At 39.8% G+C, this 22206-nt stretch overlaps 1 protein-coding gene across 4 annotated transcripts in view; it reads left to right on the top strand.

Moving 5' to 3' along the window:
• The first annotated feature begins 2395 nt into the window (after window positions 1-2395).
• LOC131371192 (receptor-type tyrosine-protein phosphatase mu-like) overlaps window positions 2396-22206 on the top strand; it is a 209321-nt gene continuing 189510 nt past the window's right edge. For 3 of the 4 annotated variants that reach the window (XM_058419040.1, XM_058419039.1, XM_058419038.1), the window contains exon 1: window positions 2397-2863. In XM_058419040.1, coding sequence (XP_058275023.1) covers window positions 2791-2863 — 73 coding nt within the window. In that variant the 5' untranslated portion in view covers window positions 2397-2790. Of the gene's footprint in view, window positions 2864-22206 lie in introns of all 4 variants that reach the window. The other variant, XM_058419037.1, reaches the window with a different exon arrangement.

Here is a 22206-nt window from a genome sequence, read left to right as displayed (position 1 = left end):
TGATGTTTCATTCCAAGGTCATTTCTCAGTGGTCAAGTCTTATCGTGCCAAAATTTCAAACCACAGACACAGAGTGCACATTGCCCGACTTTTGGGGCACAAAACAACCAATTTATTTCAATCCAAACCACAAATTAATTCCTGTGTGACCCACATATCTGTTTTGCCAGTGAGTAGTCAGTGGGTGTTTTGCAACTTCATGCTTACATTGTTGCAAGATTGCAAATGAGTTCTGGGTTTAGAGCGTGGTTTTAATCAGCCAACATTCTGCCAGAAAACTAGTTCTAGTTCAATGCTCATGTGTAGACCTATTTTCCGTCCTGTAAAATGGAAGATGCCTCATTGTCTGTTAAATGACATTTTAGGAAAACACAATACCGTCGGTGACATATGGAGTAGGTAATTGCAAGCTAAGCCAATAATAGTTTTGTTCCCAATACACATTAGGAACAACAGTCCTCATAAACCATCCTGACTCAGCTTTCTAACCTTATCAGACCGAAGCAATCTTGCATGGAAAAAGCCTCGATGTAATATATTTGAGTGTCAGGCTTGCTGCTTATGACTAGCTAGAATGACCGTACTTGCAGTTCTAATAACAAGAAATTAATATCCAGTAAATTACTTTTTCAGACCCGATATTTCCAATTGTTTTGTCTATTTTTTCTCCGCTTCAGGGCTACAGGAGGTAGATCCCACACTCACTTTATAGCACATCAGCTAATTGACTCACGTTGATTTGTACATTCCTGTTAAAAGGCGCTTTTGGTGAACCAGGTGTCTCTTCATTCATTACATTTCCAATTTCATATTTTAAGTTATATTTAGTTATATTCCTGAAACGCATCATTTACCATGTTCCAATGATGATGTTGCTAACAATAGAATTCAAACAGAATTTTCCTTGGCCAGTGTAAAAGTAGACAAGCGGAGTGATGCACAGTGAAACGTCCCACTGTGGCACTCTTGGAATGCTATTTGACCAAACAAATTAGTAGACTGGAACTTTAGAATAAATTGTGCATCTTTAATACTACTGTTGAATTTAGAAAATCAACCAGCACACTGTCAAATATCCAAACCTTAAAGAAAGAATAGATACACTATATCTTTATATTAGAGCAGAGACTCTGACCAAATTCTAAAACTGGGACATCTGCCTTTACATGTACATGAATGTAATATGGAGTTGTCCCGCCCTTTGCAGCTATAACAGCTTCAGCTCTTCTGGGAAGGCTTTCCACAAGGTTTAGGAGTGTGTTTATGGGACTTTTTGACCATTCCTCTAGAAGTGCATTTGTGAGGTCAGGCACTGATGTTGGATGAGAAGGTCTGGCTCACAGTCTCCGCTCTAATTCATCCTAAAAATGTTCTATCAGGTTAAGGTCAGGACTCTGTGCAGGTCAGTCAAGTTTCTCCACACCAAACTCCCTCATCCATGTCTCTATGGACCTTGCTTTATGCACATTTTTTCCAAAAACCGGTGAATTCTCCTTCAGCACTCATTCATGTGCAGTTGAAAGTTTCAGTTTCAGAAAGTTCATTCAACACTGTAAAAGATCATTTGTCACTGTATACTATTAAGAGTGTGCACTTCAAAGCCCAAATGCTTGTCATTGTGTTGGTCAATTATACTTTTAGTTTCACCTGGGAAAGTACCGCAAATCTAATGCACCTTTGAGGTACATTTTTTCTTATAGTGTAAAGGATATTGCATTGAGTTAATGTTGAGTTGAGTTAATGGACAATGAATTCTTCAGATAAAAATCTAAACAAACGTATGACAAACTGAACCTCAAAAAAAGAAGATGTTGGATCAGGTATTAGACATTTAATAAAATGAATAAGAGATATGTTGTAAGGAATTGTGCACTATACAGTCTATATATAAGGTATCCCCAAAGACTCCATACACAGGGAAGCAAAATGTCTTCCAAAAATTGTTTAGATGATATATTCCACCTGAAAAAAATAACAAAGATACAGCACAAAGCTCATTTGAAGATCAGAAGTCGGTCCTGAGTGGGAGAAAGACTCTATGTGTGTTTACAAAGAAATGACAATCATGGAGAGGATGCTCAGTATTAAAAAAGATAAAAGGTTTGAGCTTTTTAAAAAATTTGTATCTTCAGAAAATCTCGAATTATTACTTTTTGCTCTGGATAATTCAGTGTATATGCAAATTTATGTTGGGAACGCTGTGTGTGTGTGTGAGAGTGTGTGTGTGTGTGTGTGTGTGTGTGGTTAATTGAACACTGTTGCTCAGTAAACACAGCAAGATTGAATTAATGTGCATCATAGATATTGATACCTGAGATTTTGCACTGTTATAATCAATGAACTATAGTGTGAATTGGTTGTGGGTCCCAACGCCACAGTGGGAGGAGACATACCGCGCGCGCGCGCGCCCTGTCACCGCGGACCGTTCGGCCGCTCGCGCAGTCGCAAGCGCGTGCCTCTCCCTCCTCTCCGTTGCGCGCACTCCTCATCCACTACTCAAGCACATAACGGTCAGAGCGCGAGAGCTTCAACACCACCCTCTACCGGGCAGAGGGAAAGACAGACAGACAGGAGAGAGAGAGAGAGAGAGAGAGAGAGAGAGTCTTTCTCCACGCTCCTCCTGGAAGAGAAGAGACCTGAGAGTCAGAGCGAGTCCAGGAGAAGGAGACTGAGAAAGGCGGAAAACGGTCCGAGGACTGAGGCGACTCCAACAGAAAACGGACGTTTGACCACAGTTTGGCGTTGTTACCTCACGGCCGCGGGGGTGGACACACGCCGAAAGCTGAGGACATGGATAAAGTTTTAACTTGGCTTGTCACCGCGGTCGGGCTCCTGGTGTCGGCACGCGGACAGGTGTACAGAGGTAAGGCTAGTTTTGGTCAGCTTTTAAACCCGTTAATGTAAGAAAGTGTGTGATGTGCGCTTCATCTCGCCTTAGTGTTGGGACCGGTATCCCCGAAATGTCTCTCCGAAACTTGAAAGGAGATCTGCTGAAAATATTTAACCCAATAAAAGCGTTATTATTACCCTATTTATACACACGGCGGAAGAAAAGCAGGCGGTGTGATTATTCTCCACACAGTTTCAGGCAGGAGGTCACTTTTATTTCCAGCTTGTGAAGTTTCCGGGGATGCTGAAGCTCTGAAACCGCCGTGGAGCTGCTGTAGACGTGGTGGTTCTGTAATTACAAGTTCTGAGACCTGATTTAGAAACGCTGTGGTATGAAGAAGAAGAAGAAGAAGAAGAAGTAAAAGCGTTTATTTGAAAACAGATCCCGGGAATCCTGCTCTATGGTTGGAGTGCATGGTTACTGATGTACACAATGAAGAAGCGCACCCCCCCCTTCATTTCTTAGGATGCTGAATGAACTTATGAAGTTGAGAGTCTAGGTGTTAATTGCAGTCACGAGTTTGCAGTGCATATCTCATTTGATCGATGTTCCCCAACTCATTAAACATATTACTGCCGATCTGTTTATATCGAATAATCGATCCGAAGCATCGACTACTTAATGGTCGGAAGGAGCCCTCCGGCGGCACTAGGTTACATTTTGATGAGCTTTCTCTTTCAAACACGTTCCCCCTTCCCCTCCTTAGTTTTTCCACAGCTCTCTGTGTGATAGTCTGGCAGTTGTGTCACCCTCAGCAGGGTTGCGATTAACAAGTGGCACTTGACCTTAGCACTTCATCACTGCCATGCTCATTATGGTTATGAAGCATATTATTTGTATTATTTTTTTTTTGCAAACACTGAATTGAACAGACACCCGTTTTCATAAGTGTGAAAGGCTGGATGCATTTCAGTGATTGCAAGAACTAATGGTGAAATGAATGACTGAAGGAATGCACCATGGTGAAGATATTTCCAGAAGACTTTATACATCTTTATAAACTACCCATGGCAAGCCGCCCTGCTCTGACTAATGCACTGTGTGTCATGGGCCATTGGAAAAATTGATTAATGACGTTTGCACTCACATTTAGCCTGAAGTGACACAAAAGAGGTGAATTTATCTCATTTGACAATCATATCTTTTTTTCATACAGGCATCAGTGTTTCCTTGTTGTGATGTTGGAGTCACTCTGCGTTTCACATTTACTGATTTCCCTGAATGCCTGAGCTAATTATTATCCCTTTCATGAGGTTAAAATGTGCACATTAAAACTGGCAAAAACAGTAAAATGCAGCACAGAGGTGAATTTACAGCCAGCTCCGGCTCCACTGTTGAATTAACTAGCTTGGTGTTAATATGTTTCCACTGTAGGGAATATTTTGCTGTGTTCATGGTTAATATTCGCCAGCTGGAAACTTTTTTTCTTTTTCTTTTTCCGATGCCATATTTAGCGAGTATTACTCACACCGCCACCTGTTCTGATGGTATCGATGGCATATAAGCTACTTTTCTTTCCATCCCTTAGGAGGTACTGCATATGCCAACTGTAGATTTCTTCTTTTGAGAAATGTTTCACTTTTATCAGTAATGGTCCATGTTATGGCATGGTGTCGTTGGATGGAATGAGAAAATATACAACAAAAGGTGTTGAATTAAGTAATATATATATATATATATATATATATATATATATATATATATATATATATATATATATATATATATAAATGTCACGGTTTGAGGAAAATGTCTCATTTGAAGAGGTTTGAAATTCCAGTTCCAGAGAATCAGATGTAGTTTTGGTATTGGCCTGAAGGGGGCAGCATGGCTCACTCATATTTACTGTGTAGGATTTTAAAGGCTGGAACGATGTAGATCAGAATGATGTAGATTACTTTTTTTAATTTTATTTTATTTTTTGTTATTATTATTATTATTATTATTATTATTATTATTATTATTATTATTAATCTGATTTAAAATGATTTTGAACCAGGAGAAAATAACACTTGATTTTTTAATTGAGCGGCTGTTTATGCTGGAGATCAACAGTTAATATTTTACCTGTTTTGTGTACTGGGGTGGTGTAAAAATTTCAGTAAACAATCAATACAGGTTCTTCTGTATAACTTACATCGTTTAAGAGGTAATTTAAAATGAAGGTTTATGCTTGCCAAAATATCAAGTAGTTGTGGGAAAGGTGATGTTTTTGGCATGCACTGTACATTCAATTCAGTTTTAATGCTGGTTCAGATATACTTTTTGTGGAAAAAAAAGTAAGTGTTATAAATGTTTTTTAGTCCATCTGCTGTTACCTTGACTGCTCTACTGCATCTACCACTACCAAGTGTGTTTTGGAGCACATCATTTTTAATCGATGCAAGCATAGAAAACCTTGGAGACATCAAACTTTTGAGTTATATTTTTGCCTCCTCTGCGGTGAGCGGTTCAACCTTACACCGATTCTGACCGCATTTAATGATGACCGTTTTGCTGGACTGATATCATACTAGTGGGTCTAATTATTATGCTATATTAAATTTCATGTACTTGCTACTGTCACACTGAATACTGAATTCTGAATGGCGCAGCTTTTAATCCATGAGGTGATGAGTTCATATCTGTGAGTGATTACTTATGATTTGTTAATTCATTACCTAGGAAATGATCCGAGATTACACGGAAGCATCACCATCTTCAGCACGAGTGATAAACGTACTCAAGTCGACCTTTTTCATTAAAGAGGTGTATGATGAAACCTGAGCATAAAACCTGCAAACGTTTTACACATGTGAAACCACCATGAGTTGTGTTATATATATATATATATATATATATATATATATATATATATATATATATATATATATATATATTATATATATATATATATATATATATATATATATATATATATATATATATATATATATATTTAAACATATATTGTCAGTAATAATGGTTAATTCTATATACAGGGACAGAAAAATTAGCAGCCTGGACACCTCTGACGTGAGCATGCTTCAGTTTGCTTTAGTAGCTTCATCAACAAGTGTAATTCACAGCTTCTACCCTGTTGCTACAATGTTGTCACTCATTCAGTCACACAATTATATCAGTGTTAATGAACATGCTTGAGACAACAGCACTTACTTTGTATTAGCTGTGGAACTGGCAGTAGGGGTACTAACTCCTTACTACTTTTTCTGTTTTGTTTACATTTCATTTTGGAAAATCAGATTTTCTCTCTAACACAGTCTTAGCTAATTGATACCCACCAGTTAGGTTTCCAGTATAAAAAGACAGCGGGTGGGTGAAGGCTATCATGCTGACGTTCTCCCTCTGCGACACATGAAGCCAGCGAGTCTCATCGTTTTGAACTGCCACTAACGCTGCCATCACATATTCATGAGCTCACAGACACTCATGATTGGCTAGGGTCACAGTGGTTGAAAGCGAAGAGATAATGTCACACGTTTAACCCAGAGCCCATGACCAATTTGCTGTCTTTGATTCTCAGTTACGGATGGCTGTGGCAAAGTTAACACAGTTTGCAGCGCTGTGGCGTATGTCAGTGCTGTAACTATAGCTTGAAATAACTGTTCAAAATCCAACCATTTTCTGCACTACGTCTCTCTGCATCTCCCTATCTGCTCATCAATGCATGCTTTTTTCTTTTTTTTTTGCTACCTGTAGTAATTAGCTTGCATGATGACAGAAGCAGGATATATGGAAGCTCTGAGGCCACCATGCAAAATAAAATGCAGTGCATGTCTGGTTCATTTAAAGCTAGACTTGAATGTTTGAATGCAGCTCATGGCACTGGTCAGTAACATGCTGGCTTTATTATGATGTACCACATTAGGAACTTTTAATAGTCATTAGTCCTATACTCATTTGTAACGATACATCATGTCACACATTTCCATGTTTCAAGTGTATGACAATCGTCTGTTTTGCTAACGGTGAGGTGGTCTATATCTTTGGAATGTTCTGCATTGTTTATAATTTATAATTTGTAGCATTTGAATGGAATTATGAAATCGGGATCGAGAAATGACAGACGCTTTTACTCATTTGTTCGCTCAGTCTAGCTAATTAGTTTGTCTACACTCTATCTTGTCATGCTAGCTGCCACTTTCAGCCAAGTGAATCAGGTTTCTGGGAAACCAAACCATGAGACACGGGAACAAACATAGCTTTTGTGACTGTTCACAGTGTCCTAGCTAATGACTTTATGATTTGTCCACACTGATGTATATGACTTGTCAATAAATGACTGGACTCTTGTTTTGAGCGTGGCTGAAGCTGATTCGAATCAGCGCTGATTTCACTGTCACATATCAGATGCAGAACAGTTTAATGTGGCACTCCAAAAATGTTTTATTTTATTTTCTATGCAACTTTGATGAATAAGGGCCATTGTGTGTGTGTGTGTGTGTTCTCTTGTATCTGGTGTAATGTGGTGAACCAAAACCATTTATGAGAAGTGATTCTTAAGAGTTTTCCCTCTTTGCCATCTTCACTGATTAGCGGAATCGGGGCATGTTCCAGAGCACGTGTAAATATGCAACAGTGGCATGAGTCTTGCTCTGGATGACCAATTTATACCGACTTCATGAAAACAAATGCGAGAAGCCTTAAAAACACCCTAGTGCGAAGTAGATTTGTACAAAAAAAATAATAAAATGCCAAGCTCTCAAACTCTTGTTGTTGAGGTTGTTAACTTGCGGAGAGTCACTTGGACACTTGCTCAGACTCGACAGCTCAGTCTGTGTATCTACAGCTCTGTGTGTGTGGGTGTATTTGTATATACAGTATATATGTGTGTGTGTGTGTGTGTGTGTGTGTGTGTGTGTGTCTGTGCTCAGAGAGCTAAAAACAGGGTTTTCTGATGACCAGGTCAGTCTGGTTTGTTTTCCATTTGAAGAAAACAACAGCAGGTAGAATTTATTCGTTCCCAGCAATAGACAGTTCCTGGTTAGTCATGTGTGTTAAACTCTCATGCAAAACTTTGTTCCTCTTCAGGAACAGTGGTGATGGAGGTCTGATTATTTTCATAGCCATAAGACATGTGAGCTTCTTAAAGAATTCTGCTATTATAAAGTCCTATTTTCAACGCCGCCTTTTATAAAAAAATTTATACGGCTAGTATTACAAATACCACTAACTAGTGCACCCCAAAAGGTCACTGATAGGTGTGTAGGAGCGAGGGGGTTGACATATATAGAAAACACTCTGGTCACATGAGCATGATCTTTCATGGAGAACCTGAAAGAACCTGTGAGATCATGACTCTTGCCACATGTTGCTGTGATCTATACCGTATTCTTCTCATTAAAAAGCTTGTATGAAATTTTCTGAGAATTGGATTGAATCATGAAGCCTGTATTATGAATCGAAGTGAATCGTGACCTGGGACCAGTTCTGGGGTTAGTCTGTACATAATAGTCAGTCTTGGCTTTCTTAAGTGGTTCCTTGTGCCGCAGAGCACAGTTTAATGAAGAGTGTGCACCGTTATGTCATCTTCATGCTTTGCTATTCTAACTTGTAGCTTCAAAAGAGTTCATGAGTAAACCAAGGAGCAGGATAAGTAAAAGTCCCAGCATGCTTTCTGTGGGGAGTGAGCTGATTTAGAGTAACAGAATATTATCATTGTGGCTTAACAGTGCTGTTGTCCCAGGGATGGGAAATTGTTCATTAAGCCTGGAAGACTTTTGAGATTCAGAAAGTGCCATGTGTCATCATATGTGTGTGTTAGATGTCCGTACGAGTGAGAACAGTGCACCGAAATCCACGCCACAGAGGACAAGATGTGAAGTATGGAGTGAGAACACAACAGCGTGACCTTTAGCGAGCGGAAAAATCTACATGCTGAATAAAAAAGCAGTGGAGAAGGTTCAGATAAATCAGAAGTTAAAATAGATTTAGTTGTATCAACATGAATATTAAAATCTCCCCGGAGGAGCATGGAAGAGTACGATGTGAATAGCTCAGATACTTGATAAAAGCAGCTGACACATTTTGGGGCCCATGAGCTAAAAAAACCAACAGAGGCTTAGGTCCAGAGTTGTTAAATGAACAGCACTATAAGTCACTCTGGATAAGGTCGTCTGCCAAATGTCATACGAATAAATGTAGAATGTTGTGTGTTGTTTATTCATGTTGAGGGCGAGACAAATGACTTGCTTGAGATTCATTGTTTGTTGCCAAGTTTCAGCCAGACCCAAAAAATTTAATGTTGTGCTCCATACACTGATCAGGCATAACATTATGAGCAGTGACAGGTGAAGTGAATAACACTGATGATCTCCTCATCGTGGCACCTGGGATATATTAGACAGCAAGTGAACATTTTGTCCTCAAAGTTGATGTGTTAGAAGCCGGAAAAATGGACATGTGTAAGGATTTGAGCGAGTTTGACGAAGGGCCAAATTGTGATGGCAAGACGACTGGATCAGAGCATCTCCAAAACTGCAGCTCTTGTGGGGTGTTCCCGGTCTGCAGTGGTCAGTATCTATCCTTTAAGTCCTGTAAATATCCTTTAAGTGGGCCCAAAGGAGGCCCCAACTTATGGGACAGCTGCTAACATCTTGGTGCCAGATCCCACAGCACACCTTCAGGGATCTAGTGGAGTCCATGCCTCAATGGGTCAGGGCTGTTTTGGCAGCAAAGGGGGGACCAACACCAATATTTAGCATAATGCTATGCTTGATCTGTGTAATTATGTCATGAGATTTTTGTTCATTGATTATGTTTTTTTTTTATTACCATCCAGGTTTCTGCTTTAGCAGCAAATGTTTCTTATTGCTGAAATGTAAGTGGTCTGTTTGTGATAAAATGATGCGTAGGGCAGCATCAGTTATTCCCAGTGCAGCACGCGGATTTTTAAATGTTGGAGGGAAGCCAGGCCATACAGTTCAGCTGGAAAAATTCAGCAGCAGTGTAACAGGTGGCCATGTGAGGAAGACGAAAATGTCAATGACATAAGGTTATTTCTCAAAACTTGCTGCACTCCCAAGTTATTTACCAGCAAAGTATGAATTACCAGAATTTAACAGCCTGGATAGATACCAGGTAGCCCCGAAAATCCCACCAGCTTTCAACAGAAGTTCAAACCAGCAAGAGCACAGGAGCACAGCAACACAGCGAGAAAGTGGAGACGAATGTAACCAGGCCAGCGAGGTAACGAGGGCTGAGGTTAGACCGATGAGTATGAGACATGGAGATCATTCAGTGTGGTAGTCTAGTTAATGAGCTAATTTGCTTAAACTTCAAATGCGAGACAGTTAAAGCAGTAGAAGGTAAAATCCAGTGATCCGGGTTCACAAATCTAGTCTGAAATAGCCGGGGAAAATGTAATTAATATATATTAAAAAATATATTATAAAATATATTAATTTGTGACAAATTATAGTGAAGATGACTACCACATAAAAAAAAGTAACGCTACAGTATAAAACAATAATACTAACAATAGCAGTAAAACAAACAATAATAATAATTCCCTAACAGCATCTGACGAGCATGACAGCGTTCACTCAACCGCAAGCGGTTAATGACAGTAACTCTTATTTCATGATACCACATTGTGTGCCATTAACATGAACTCAGTCTTGAGACTGTCAAGCTTGACAATCTTCGGCTCACAGAGACAGGTCCTAAACCAGCGAGACAATCGTTATCAGAAAACCTGGGCACAGCGTGTGTTTTTGTTAAGCTCTCAGCTGGTCTCTACTGAGGTCTTTGCCGCAGAAAAAAACGTGTAAGAACCCGAGATTTAAGTAAATGTTTCCTTTTCCTTTCCAACTGATCTCAGTACTGCAAGAATCTACAGGTAATCCAGCAGACTCTAGGAAAAATAACAGAAATTCACATCTCACTTTGGCAACAAAGGCAGCTGTAGGGGTATCAGGGAATGTTTATGGAAAGATTAGTTTTGTAGAACAAATTTTCTGGTCAAATTGTTCTCCTGAGCCAAGAAACATCACACTGGTCCTTTGTGAAGTTTCTGCAGTGATATCAGCAAGTTTATAATGAGGATTAAACCTGTAGCTGGAAAAGGACCAATACCACTGCCCTGTCCTACAGGTCTGGATTCTTTACCCCTAACTGTGCTTGTGAGGGAACTCAATCTAATGTCACCTTTGTAGAAGGCGGTTTTTTAATTTGTGACATGATTCTAATATCAGTGTTTTGAGTATCTGCTAGGTTGAGTATTGATTATTGCTGAATTCTATGAAACACAGACTCTAATGGCAGTGTGTTCACGTCTGTGGTGTGCGAGTTACATGTTACATGCAGTTGTATATAATATAGCAGAAAAGAAATTTTTGAAAATCTGATCCAGTGATATTAACCAGATTCAGATATACTGATCGAGGGATTATGCACCCCTGTAATAGAGCTGGCAAAATTGCTACCAAAATGAAATATTAATGAGAGTCACTGTTAGGATTAATGATGCGAGGTTTTTGAGAAACAAAAGCTTTATATTGGGAGTTAGTGTAATGAAAAGGCTGACGATGATAAACGTATGGCGAGAGGCAGGACACACAAGTGGGAAAAATCCAATTTATGTCAAAATTCAAGGCCAATGAATGAAAGGGCAACATCAAGAACTTGTAAAGTAGCTTAGATGTAAAGTAACTAAGTGCATTGGAAGACTTCGCAATAACTCCCACAGTCCAAAAACATGTACATTAGGTTGATTGGTAATTCTAAATTTCCCATAGGAGTGAGTGTGTGTGTGTGGTTGTCTGTCTATATGTGTGGCCCTGTGATGGACTGGTGACCTGTCCAGGGTGTACCCCTGCCTTTTGCCCTATGTGCGCTGGGATAAGCTCCAGCAGATCCCCGTGACCCGGATTAGGAATAAAGCGGGTATAGACAATGGATGGATGGATGGACTTACACAGAAGGGCTAAGACAGAACAGGTGAACACAATCAGATAACAAGCCAAAGAAAGGACACTTAGAAAGACAAGACTTGAACATAAGCATGTGATATGACAACAATATTTTTATTGTATTAAAGCTTTACAACAAATGTTTATGAAATGTTTTAAAATGCTCATTATGTAGAGGATCTAGTTGTGGAAATGGATATGAGTTATATAGGCTCAGAAAGCTGTAGTTCAGCCCTATGATGTTTTTTCTTAATACAGTACTCAGGCACACAAAGGCCCTGTAGTGACCTGAAGCAGGCCCTGTAGCCCCTGATGCAGAGAGTTCACAAGCTGCTTTCACTGCATTTGTTGCATTCACAGCGCCTCAGTTTGTGCTGAGGGTTGTGATCCCATCCTGCCAGGCCAGAGCTCAAAGTCAGCACCGCGGCGCTTAGTTGAAGCAAATTCTGCTTTCTAGCAGGAAAAGATAAACAGCGCTTCATTTACAGCCGCCCAATAATTCAAACACTAGTGTTTTTCCACCACACCCCACTCCCCGCTTCACCCCACTCAGAAGTGTTTTGTCTTAAGTGGCTCAACAGTAACAGTGAGACAGCATAGAGGGATGATGAAGAGGCACTCGTTTGTTGAGCCAGTGGAGAATAAGGCAAAATACCTAAAGACGACTACAACAAATGATACAGCCGCCAAATAATAAGAATAATAAAATTGTTCTCAGTGATTGATGATGGTGTACAGCAGAAATGCAGTTAATATAGAGCACTTTGTCTCACATTGTTGTCAGACAATACGCAGTGCACTGACGGATACCAGGCCGGCCTTACGCTGTCTGGGTCCTATGGTTTTTCATTTATTTACTATGTAAAGCTTTATATTTGTGAGCATAATGCGTGTCCTTGCCCCCCTCACCCCCCCCAAAAAAAATTACAGCATATTCCTTGAGCGATGTATTTCTGGGAAATAACTCATCACAGTCCTTTTTTTTTTGGGATTTCACAGAAGAAACCATGCTTGTAAAACAATGGTGTGTCTGTCAGATTTACTGCTGCTATGTCTTTCCTGTAGTACAGACAGTTGTAGCTGAGTGTTGCAGAAAAGAATTAATCCAGCGATGATTTATGACGGCAACAATAATGTTTATTATGCTGAATTTTTAAAAGAGCATTTATGCCACTCAAAATGAGCTTAAGCGGTGCATTTAATTTTTGCTAAAGTAGCATCACATAACAAAGGAACAAATCCTTACCATTTCTGTATCACCAGAGTATCACATCCATAGTTTCCATGACATGCCATATTTAAACCTAGAAGTGAAAACCCAAGAAAAGTATGCATATGAGTATTTTATTGACACACACACATTCACCGTTTTTGTAGGGACTATTGTAGACCTAGCAGTCTCTACTCCACCTCCGGGTTGTTTTTAGGAGGTGAGTTAAAACCAAAGAACCAAGAAGGAACCCATATCAACACAGGGAGAACATTTAAAACTTCAGACAGTTCAGGATTAGACCAGACCAGGGGACTGAATATATATGCACATGTACACACAAAAGGTATATATATATATATATATATATATATATATATATATATATATATATATATATATGTACACCGATCAGGCATAACATTATGACCACCTGCCTAATATTGTGTTGGTCCCGCTTTAGAGGCATGGACTCCACTAGATCTCATGGCCGTGATATCTGGCACCAAGATGTTAGTAGCAGACCCTTTAAGTCCTGCAACTTACAGAACTTAAAGGATACTTTTGATAGATACTGACCACTGCAGACCGGGAACACCCCACAAGAGCTGCAGTTTTGGAGATGCTCTGATCCAGTGGTCTAGCCATCACAATTTGGCCCTTCATCAAACTCGCTCAAATCCTTACGCTTGCCCATTTTTCCTGCTTCTAACACATCAACTTTGAGGACAAAATGTTCACTTGCTGCCTAATATATCCCACCCACTAACAGGTGAGGAGATCATCAGTGTTATTCACTTCACCTGTCACTGCTCATAATGTTATGCCTGATCAGTGTATATGTATAATATATAGTGGTACCTCGGTCCTCGACCACCCCTTTTCGGTATCCGATTCGAATTTTCAAGTCGCTCTGACCTCGGCGTATGAAAATATTTTCCGTGTACGACTCGAGCATCAGAAAGACCGGATCTTGTTTCATACAGGATTGCAACGAATATCAATAACAAATTTTCATTTAAGGCAGAGCTCAGCGCCCAATGAGTAAAAATATAAAATAAATAGAATAAAAAAAAAAAATAATAATAGTAAAAAATAAAATAAAAATTAAATAAATAAAATAAAATAAAGGTTTGACTAACAGGGTAGGATGGTGAACTTAAACTTGCAGGATTCCACTGTCTTGCATAGATGAGTATAACATTTGAACAAGCCAAATATGAGTCTGATCTCACACACACACACACACACACACTTGTCCTCTGATCCTCGCTCTGCGACGCCGCGGTCTGCGGATTGAAGAACATGCTAAATGACGGGGAGGAGCTGAAGTCTGCCGCCGTTTTCATATGAAATTTAAAGGGGACTGAGGTGATCATGAATTTGTGTAGAGTTTATGGAGAATCACAGAATTTTTAGGGGGACTGAGTAGAAATGTTAAATGTGAAAGCATCATCTGTGAGTGCTTGTATTATAACCCCACACTATCTTTTGTGGTATAATATCAATAGCCATGTCTCAGAAAAAGGGTAAATCAGGCATCAGTGTTGCCAAGAGGAAAGTTGTGAGATCAACCATCGAGGTGAAACAGATTAATTCATTTAACATTACTTCCTATTGGGAAAAATAATTCGGTTTTTGACTTTTGGAACGAATTAAAGTCGAACACCGAGGTACCACTGTATATGCATTCATCGCAAAGCTGCAACGTAATGGCTCCAAAAGTCTGAGACCACTAGGGAAATTGCTTCAATTTAAAAATCTTATTTTTTTTCCCATTACAAGTTATATTAAATTTATGAACTATAACTATTATAGTAACTAATAACTGGACTCTGCAAATTTGGGTACAGGCTGATGATCCATGTCAGATCAACTTCAGTGGAAGGGATAAGACTTCTAACAAAGGAGACACCATAGCCAATGGAATAACCTCGAAATAGAATCTTAAGCCATATACATTTCCTTTCTTTCTCTTATTTTTTTGTTTTGTTTTGTTTTCCCCAGATTTATCTACTAGTGTCACTGAAGGTGAAGAAGGTGAAGAAATTCTAATACTTCATAAGCATTAAGGAGCGAAAACAGTCCTGTAATTTGGTAATATGCTAAAGCTGAACCAAAGCATCTGTCTGACTAAAACGCAAATTAATTGAGATTTCTCAAAGTATCAACAAGTTCTAATTGTCTGAAAGGTGACTGTGTGGCTCCATCTCAGTGTATACGCATGCGACTATTCTGATAGCATTTTATCTCTCACTTTGCGATGACGGCAAATGGCAACACCGCGTCAGTGTCTGATCCGAATTCAATTACGCCAATCAAGCTGAAATCAGTCTCGATGTGCTGAACTCACAGCTTGTGCAGAGGTTACACGACATTAAATTATACACACTGGGCCTAATGTCTGCTGTCTAACACTCAACACACACACACACACTTTAACTGTTTATAGTGAGACAGAGAGAGAGAGAGAGACAATTCATACAGAGAGAAAGAGAGATGGATGATATTTACAGGGGTGATGTAGGCACGTGGTAATTGGCCTTCAGATGTGACTGTGTGAAAGGATGCTGGACAAACAGATACACTCTAATTATCCTCAGCCCCTTGTTCAAATGAAGAGGGCAAACACTAATGAATCTCTCACACACAGACACCAAGCCTGCTTAATGACAGAGAGAGAGAAAGAGAGAGTGGGAACAACAAAAAAAAACAGACGTTAGCGGTAAATAAGATGAAGTAAATAAGGAGAGAGTCAGAGTAGCAGAAACAAAAAAAAAAGAAAAGATATGGGCACCACAAGAGAAAGCGGGAGAAAACAGGATTAGAAAGAAAATGAGGGAGGGAGGCTAAAAAAGAGATTTACAAGCAGCGCTTGAGTCATTTATACTGCGCTCCGTTCCTCCTAACAGGAAAAAATAAAAATGAAGTACGGAAATTTGGTGAAGAAGAAAAATAAGAACATATGCGCCAAATGGCGTGTTTATGGAATTTCAAAAATGGCTGCAGCCTAGTAGGGGTCCAAGCACTCAGCATGAAATAATGCTAATTAAAGCTCGAGGGTCTCTTTTCTGTCTAATGATGAGCGCAGGAGTCGGGAAGGGAGTCTGTGCAATCAGGGAGAAATATGGCAGGTCTTTTCTAACACAAACAAACGTACATGTTTTCAAGAGTAACCTCTGACCCCGTGCTTCACTCGGCTCAGAACAATAACACTAGACTGGCAGCTGCTCAACGAGCGATTCGTTCACCGGCTGTAAGTTAACACGCGCCTCGTCCTTTTGGGAGAAAGGTGTGAATGAGCTGGAACAGAAAAATCACAATTCATCCTGCTTTATTATTTGATTTGATTTTGTTTTCTTTCACTTCAGCCATTATGGCTTTTTTTTTTTTTACGCTCATTAATGAGAATGGCTGTGGTGTGGGCTGCTGGGTAATTGAAACAGCGGATGCTTAAGCGCGCCGGTGGGAGAGGCGAGGAGTTTTTCATGGCACTCCACGAATGTTGAAACGCTGCAAACGAGCAGAATGAGCGAAAAGAAGTTGCTGGAGAAGTTTGGCGCATGGAGGAGTGCTAGCATTTGAAGAGTGACCTCCACTGTGAGAGTGTGTGTTCAGATCTCACCAGCTTGGAGAGATCGCTTCTCTCTGCCAAGGAACTGTCTCAATATTCTCTCTTATCCCACTCTACCTTCTCTATATACCTCCCATAACTGTTTCTCTCTCTCTCTTTCTCTCTCTCTCTCTCTCTCTCTCTCTCTTTCTCTCTCTCTCTGACTGTCCATCTTCTTCATGATTTTCTCTGTCATTCTCTTTATTGATTACTTACAATTCAGACTTTTTTGGCATCTACCTATTTCATTACAGCTTTTGCCAAAATGTCTTTGGAATGGCATTTGTTTAGTGTTTTAAGCTTACATAAAAACCCAATCAAAAAATGTTTCAAGAAAGTAAACTAAAGTAACATATGGGGTCATGGAAAAGGCAGTGACGTGTGTAATGATACATTAAGTTATCATTATACTTATGCAACACACTGAAAGGCTTGGGTTCAAACGCAGTAGATAATAATGTTTTCTGATTCAGAAGTACATATACATGGTCCAGAAAAAAAGTCACACACTAACCACATTTCTGCTGTTGGATCAGATCACACGGGCTAGTCTTCACTCCCCATGTGCATCAGTGAGCCTTGGCCGTCCATGACCCTGTCACCGGTACACCTCTGTTCCTTCCTTGGACCACTTTTGATAGATACTGACCACTGCAGACCGGGAACACCCCACAAGAGCTGCAGTTTTGGAGATGCTCTGATCCAGTGGTCTAGCCATCACAATTTGGCCCTCGTCAAACTCAAAATCCTTACGCTTGTCCATTTTTCCTGCTTCTAACACATCAACTTTGAGGACAAAATGTTCACTAGCTGTCTAATATATCCCACCCACTAACAGGTGCCATGATGAGGAGATCATCAGGGTTATTCACTTCACCTGGCACTGCTCATAATGTTATGACTGGTACAACTGAGCAATTGTGGGTTAAGGGCCTTGTTCAGGGGATTCAAACTCATAACCGTCTGATCAATAGTCTAACACCTTAACCACTAAGCTACCACATCCTGCAGGAACCTCACCTCAGTTACTTTCGCAATGTAACTCCAATTGGATAACCATTACATCGTTCTGTTATAACTGTTGGCTAATTATTCCCACTTAAGGATGGTAACAGTAACTCCTCACATCGTTGTGGATTACTTTAAGTAAAACAGCGAGCCCTGTTGTGGCTTGAGTGATTTCACTTCCTATTTCATTACAGCCCTACAGCACACTTCTGGTGCTCATCACACTAATCTACACCATGTAATTCCATGAACTCGCCACACTGATGATCTTATGAAAATCGCAGTTACTGCACTCTGATGCCCCGACAAACTGACAAAAAAATGGATAATAGCTTAACAGAATGGCATAATAACATCCAGTCAGCTGCTCCAGCCTTAATCAGACAGGATGGCTTAGCTCAGTCTAAATTTCCGTTTTTATGAGACAGGAATCAAACGGGGCAGCGTTACAGAAGCGCCGATGATCACTGTGATATGCTCAGGAAGTGCAGAGTGGCGGACATAATTGCAAAAACGATATTGCGCCATCGCCGACCCCTAGAGTGCGTGATGGAGTCTTACTTTCTCTGTATACAATGGAGAATTTATCTGTCTTCTTTTTGTCCTCTGTTTGCCCTCTTCTTGCTCTTTCTCTGACTACTTAATAGTTCTTATTAATATTATTATTATTTTGTATCTTCTATATTTTGCTCTTTTTCTCATTCCCAATCAGCATCGGGTGACAGGTGAAGACAGGCCCCTCCTGCTCTGGCTCTCCCTCCTTTTCCCCCTCGCTCATTTTATGAATATAACCACAGGCCAAATCTTCCATTAGTGTCAGAGAGCATCTGCGTTAGCCACATTAGCACTCGTCTCCTGGTGATTAATGCATTAGAGCACACGTGAGTAGGTCACATTAGCGCTGGCCTTTCCTCCCCACCATTGCCCCCATGTGTGTGTTTGTGGGTGTATCGATGAGGCTTGGTGTCAATAATGAGAGAGTGGGAATGAGGTCATCAGTCGAGTGGTTTAGATGAAGTCACACCACAGCAACAGCCCTCTAATCGATACAGGCAGCCGCTTTACCCGTGTGCTAGCTGTCTGCTAAGAGCCCAGTCACACGAGCTTTTGGTCAATTATATTAGCCATGGTCATTGATTTCGCTCTTCCCAGACTTCCGGTCTGGATGAATTTGTTAAACGTTAGGATCATCAAACAATCTTTGCGGTCCATGCAGTATACTCGCTGCCATTTTAAGGATAGAATAAGCTGCATCGATGTTATCGAGTCTCTGCTTCATTAAGAAGATTTATTTGCGTTTAAGAAGATTTATTTTCATTTCATGCCGCAATGTATTCCACTACATACAAAACATCTTCACTGAGAAGAAGTACAGCCTGTATCATGTAGCCTCATAGCTAGGTTTTCCGTGGAATCTGTAGATGTCGAATTTTTAGCCAAGATATAGGGATTAATTCTAATCTTTGCATCAAATATCATATAATACTTGCTCAAATATATTAAATCACAGTTCATGGTACATATAGAGGCTAGATAAGATGCTACGACCATTTTTACCATAATCAAGCTTCCTTCTGACATCAACCCCAGGTCACGGCTAAATCGCGGAGCAGCGGTTCCATCGCCAATCCTCTGCTCTCACACCGTAATGTGAACTATACATCGTGTTCGAGTTGTAAAGCATTTGTCTGCGAGTTACATGCATTGAGAATTGGCAGAGAGAATATGAGTGCAATTCACTTTGTTACAGTAAAGAGAAGTCTCTGTTTCACTCTCGCCTGCGTGCTGCTCTAATAGCCATCAAACACTAAGCCGCAGTCGGCCGGCTGAGGAGGATCCACGGGGAGGAATTGCTCTGATAGTCCATCTGATACAGTAAACATGAGAAATGCTCCTGAGAATGAAAGCTGGTGTGCTTTTGCTCTCTTCTTCTCTTGTTCTCTGTTGTTTCATGTTTTCTGCTTGCACTTGCTGCCTACTTCTTTCTCACTCTTTCGCTACACTTTTCTTTCTTCTCTGTCTAAATTTAGTTCACTTCAGACTCAGTTTTGCATTACCAACATGACAAATACACTGGGCTCCAAAAAAATATACGATCGGTACAAGGATCGATGTCAAGAAAGTCATGTCCTGTGCTGATGAAGAGTTGAAATCCTTCATTCTTATGCTTTAGCCTTCTCTTGGTTTTCCGTAATGTACAGACTGCATTTTATGGAGGAGAGAGAGGAAACAATTCACAAATGATCTATGTGAACAAGCTCTTGATCAAATTTAACTCATCTAGTTATGCAACCTGGTTAGCTAGCGCTTTTTGAAGCCAGGGATCCCTTTAAATAAATTCCACAGACCCCCTCAGCATGGATTTATTTTTATAAAAATTCTTTAAATCTGTCAAACAATATTTCAGAGCTTTCTGAACCATCCAACCGACTGATTATAATAGGTCTGACTTCACATTTTACAGTTCTCCAACAAAATAATCTACAAATAAAGGAATAAGGTCCTATGGCTATGCTTCACAGACCCCACTGTGACTTCAGAATATAAGACTGACTTAATAAACACTTAATAACAACATGTACAACGTTTTCTCTGTTTCTTCGTCTGATGCTCTGCATTGTTTCATCATCAGAACTGAAGCAGCATGGGTCTGTAATGTGGAATGTGAGATGTGTGATGGTGTGTGTGTGTGTGTGTGTGTGTGGTTTGAGACAGAGCTTTGTTAATTGTAGTGTTGTTCAGTGGGGTGTCTTGTTTGTGTGAGAGAATGTGATAAGAGTGAAGGAGTGATAGTTACGTTGGATGTGAATCATTGTGTGTGTGTGTGTGTGTGTGAGAGAGAGAGGGAGAGAGAGAGAGATGGGGGGAAGAGTCACAATGCTCTTCTCTGCACAAATGTTGGTGAAAGGAGAATGAATGACCTCTTTATCAGGCAAACCTGCTTGGAATGTATTAACCACGAAAATCTGCTGCACTGCATCTCAATCAGACTCTCTCTCTCTCTCTCTCTAAACAAGAGAAATTAAATCAGGAAGGTTCATTGGCACAGCAGTCCAAAAATGCAATCTGACCAAAGCACTGAGTGATAGTGAGCTGAAAGAGAAACAGACAATGAGCTGAATGAACATAACCGCTGCATCACGCTTCACAATAATGCTCTATAGAACAGCAGTGTACTGTAACACCACTGTAATGATATGACAAATACTCATCATCTGTTATCCTATGTGTGTGTGTGTGTGTGTGTGTGTGTGTGTGTCTGTAAGAGTGTCAGTGCTGTCACACACACTGCCTCAGGCTATGGCATGCTGTTACCCCTCCACCCTCTGTCTCTCTCTCTCTCTCTCTCTCTCTCTCTCTCTCCCTCCACCTTTATATAAGTCACCATTTACCATCATGCCTTACATTCTGTATACTTTTTATACATTTTGCAAACTTTTCTGTTCGGTTCTGTTATTTTCAACTATTCTATTCTATTCTATTCTATTCTATTCTATTCTATTCTATTCTATTCTATTCTATTCTAATTTCTTCTATTCTGTTCTATTCTGTTCTATTCTACGTTCGTCTATTCTATTCTAATTTCTTCTATTCTATTCTGTTCTATTCTAAGTTTGTCTATTCTATTCTAATTTCTTCTATTCTATTCTGTTCTATTCTAAGTTCATCTATTCTATTCTTATTTCTTCTATTCTGTTCTATTGTATTCTATTCTAAGTTCATCTATTCTATTCTAATTTCTTCTATTCTATTCTGTTCTATTCTAAGTTCATCTATTCTATTCTATTCTTATTTCTTCAATTCTGTTCTATTCTAAGTTCATTTATTCTATTCTTATTTCTTCTATTCTGTTCTATTGTATTCTATTCTAAGTTCATCTATTCTATTCTAATTTCTTCTATTCTATTCTGTTCTATTCTAAGTTCATCTATTCTATTCTGTTCTATTCTAAGTTCTTCTATTCTATTCTGTCCTATTCTGTTCTCTTTTCTTTTTAATTCTGTTCTGTCCTCATATATTGTGTATTTTTCCAATTCATTTGTAATTTATTCTTTTCAGTTTTATTACATCTGTTCTATTCTATTCTATTCTATTCTATTCTATTCTATTCTATTCCTGGTCTGTCCCTTTCATTTTCTTGCTTCACCCAGCGAGAGTGTCTCAGCCTGAATGAGGTGCTGCTCTTACCGTACACACACATACGCTGCCTCCATATGGATTAACTCTTAGACTATCTCTTTGCTCCTGCATGTTTAAAACACTAACCACAGATCCCTGCTGCCCCATTAGAAGCTTAAGCCATGCACAGCTGCCTGGATGGCTATCAAAGACAAGCTGAGGAAAACAAAAAACAAACACACACACATATACACACACACACACACACACACATGCCGAGACTGAAGCCCCCCTTGAATTTGTAATAACAGTGTGCCTGTCGCTTTAGAAATTACAGGGCTGAAGAATCACAGCACCGAGGCCCAAAGCTCAGGATCCGCACCGCCTGCATCGGAAACACGCTGAAAGCTCATGCTTTGGTTGCGATGCACTGGTGGCGATAAAAACAACGGCC

The sequence above is a fragment of the Hemibagrus wyckioides genome, linkage group LG20, assembly GCF_019097595.1.
Source record: "Hemibagrus wyckioides isolate EC202008001 linkage group LG20, SWU_Hwy_1.0, whole genome shotgun sequence".
NCBI classification, from domain to species: Eukaryota; Metazoa; Chordata; class Actinopteri; order Siluriformes; family Bagridae; genus Hemibagrus; species Hemibagrus wyckioides.
This window is presented reverse-complemented; position numbering and strand designations above follow the sequence as displayed.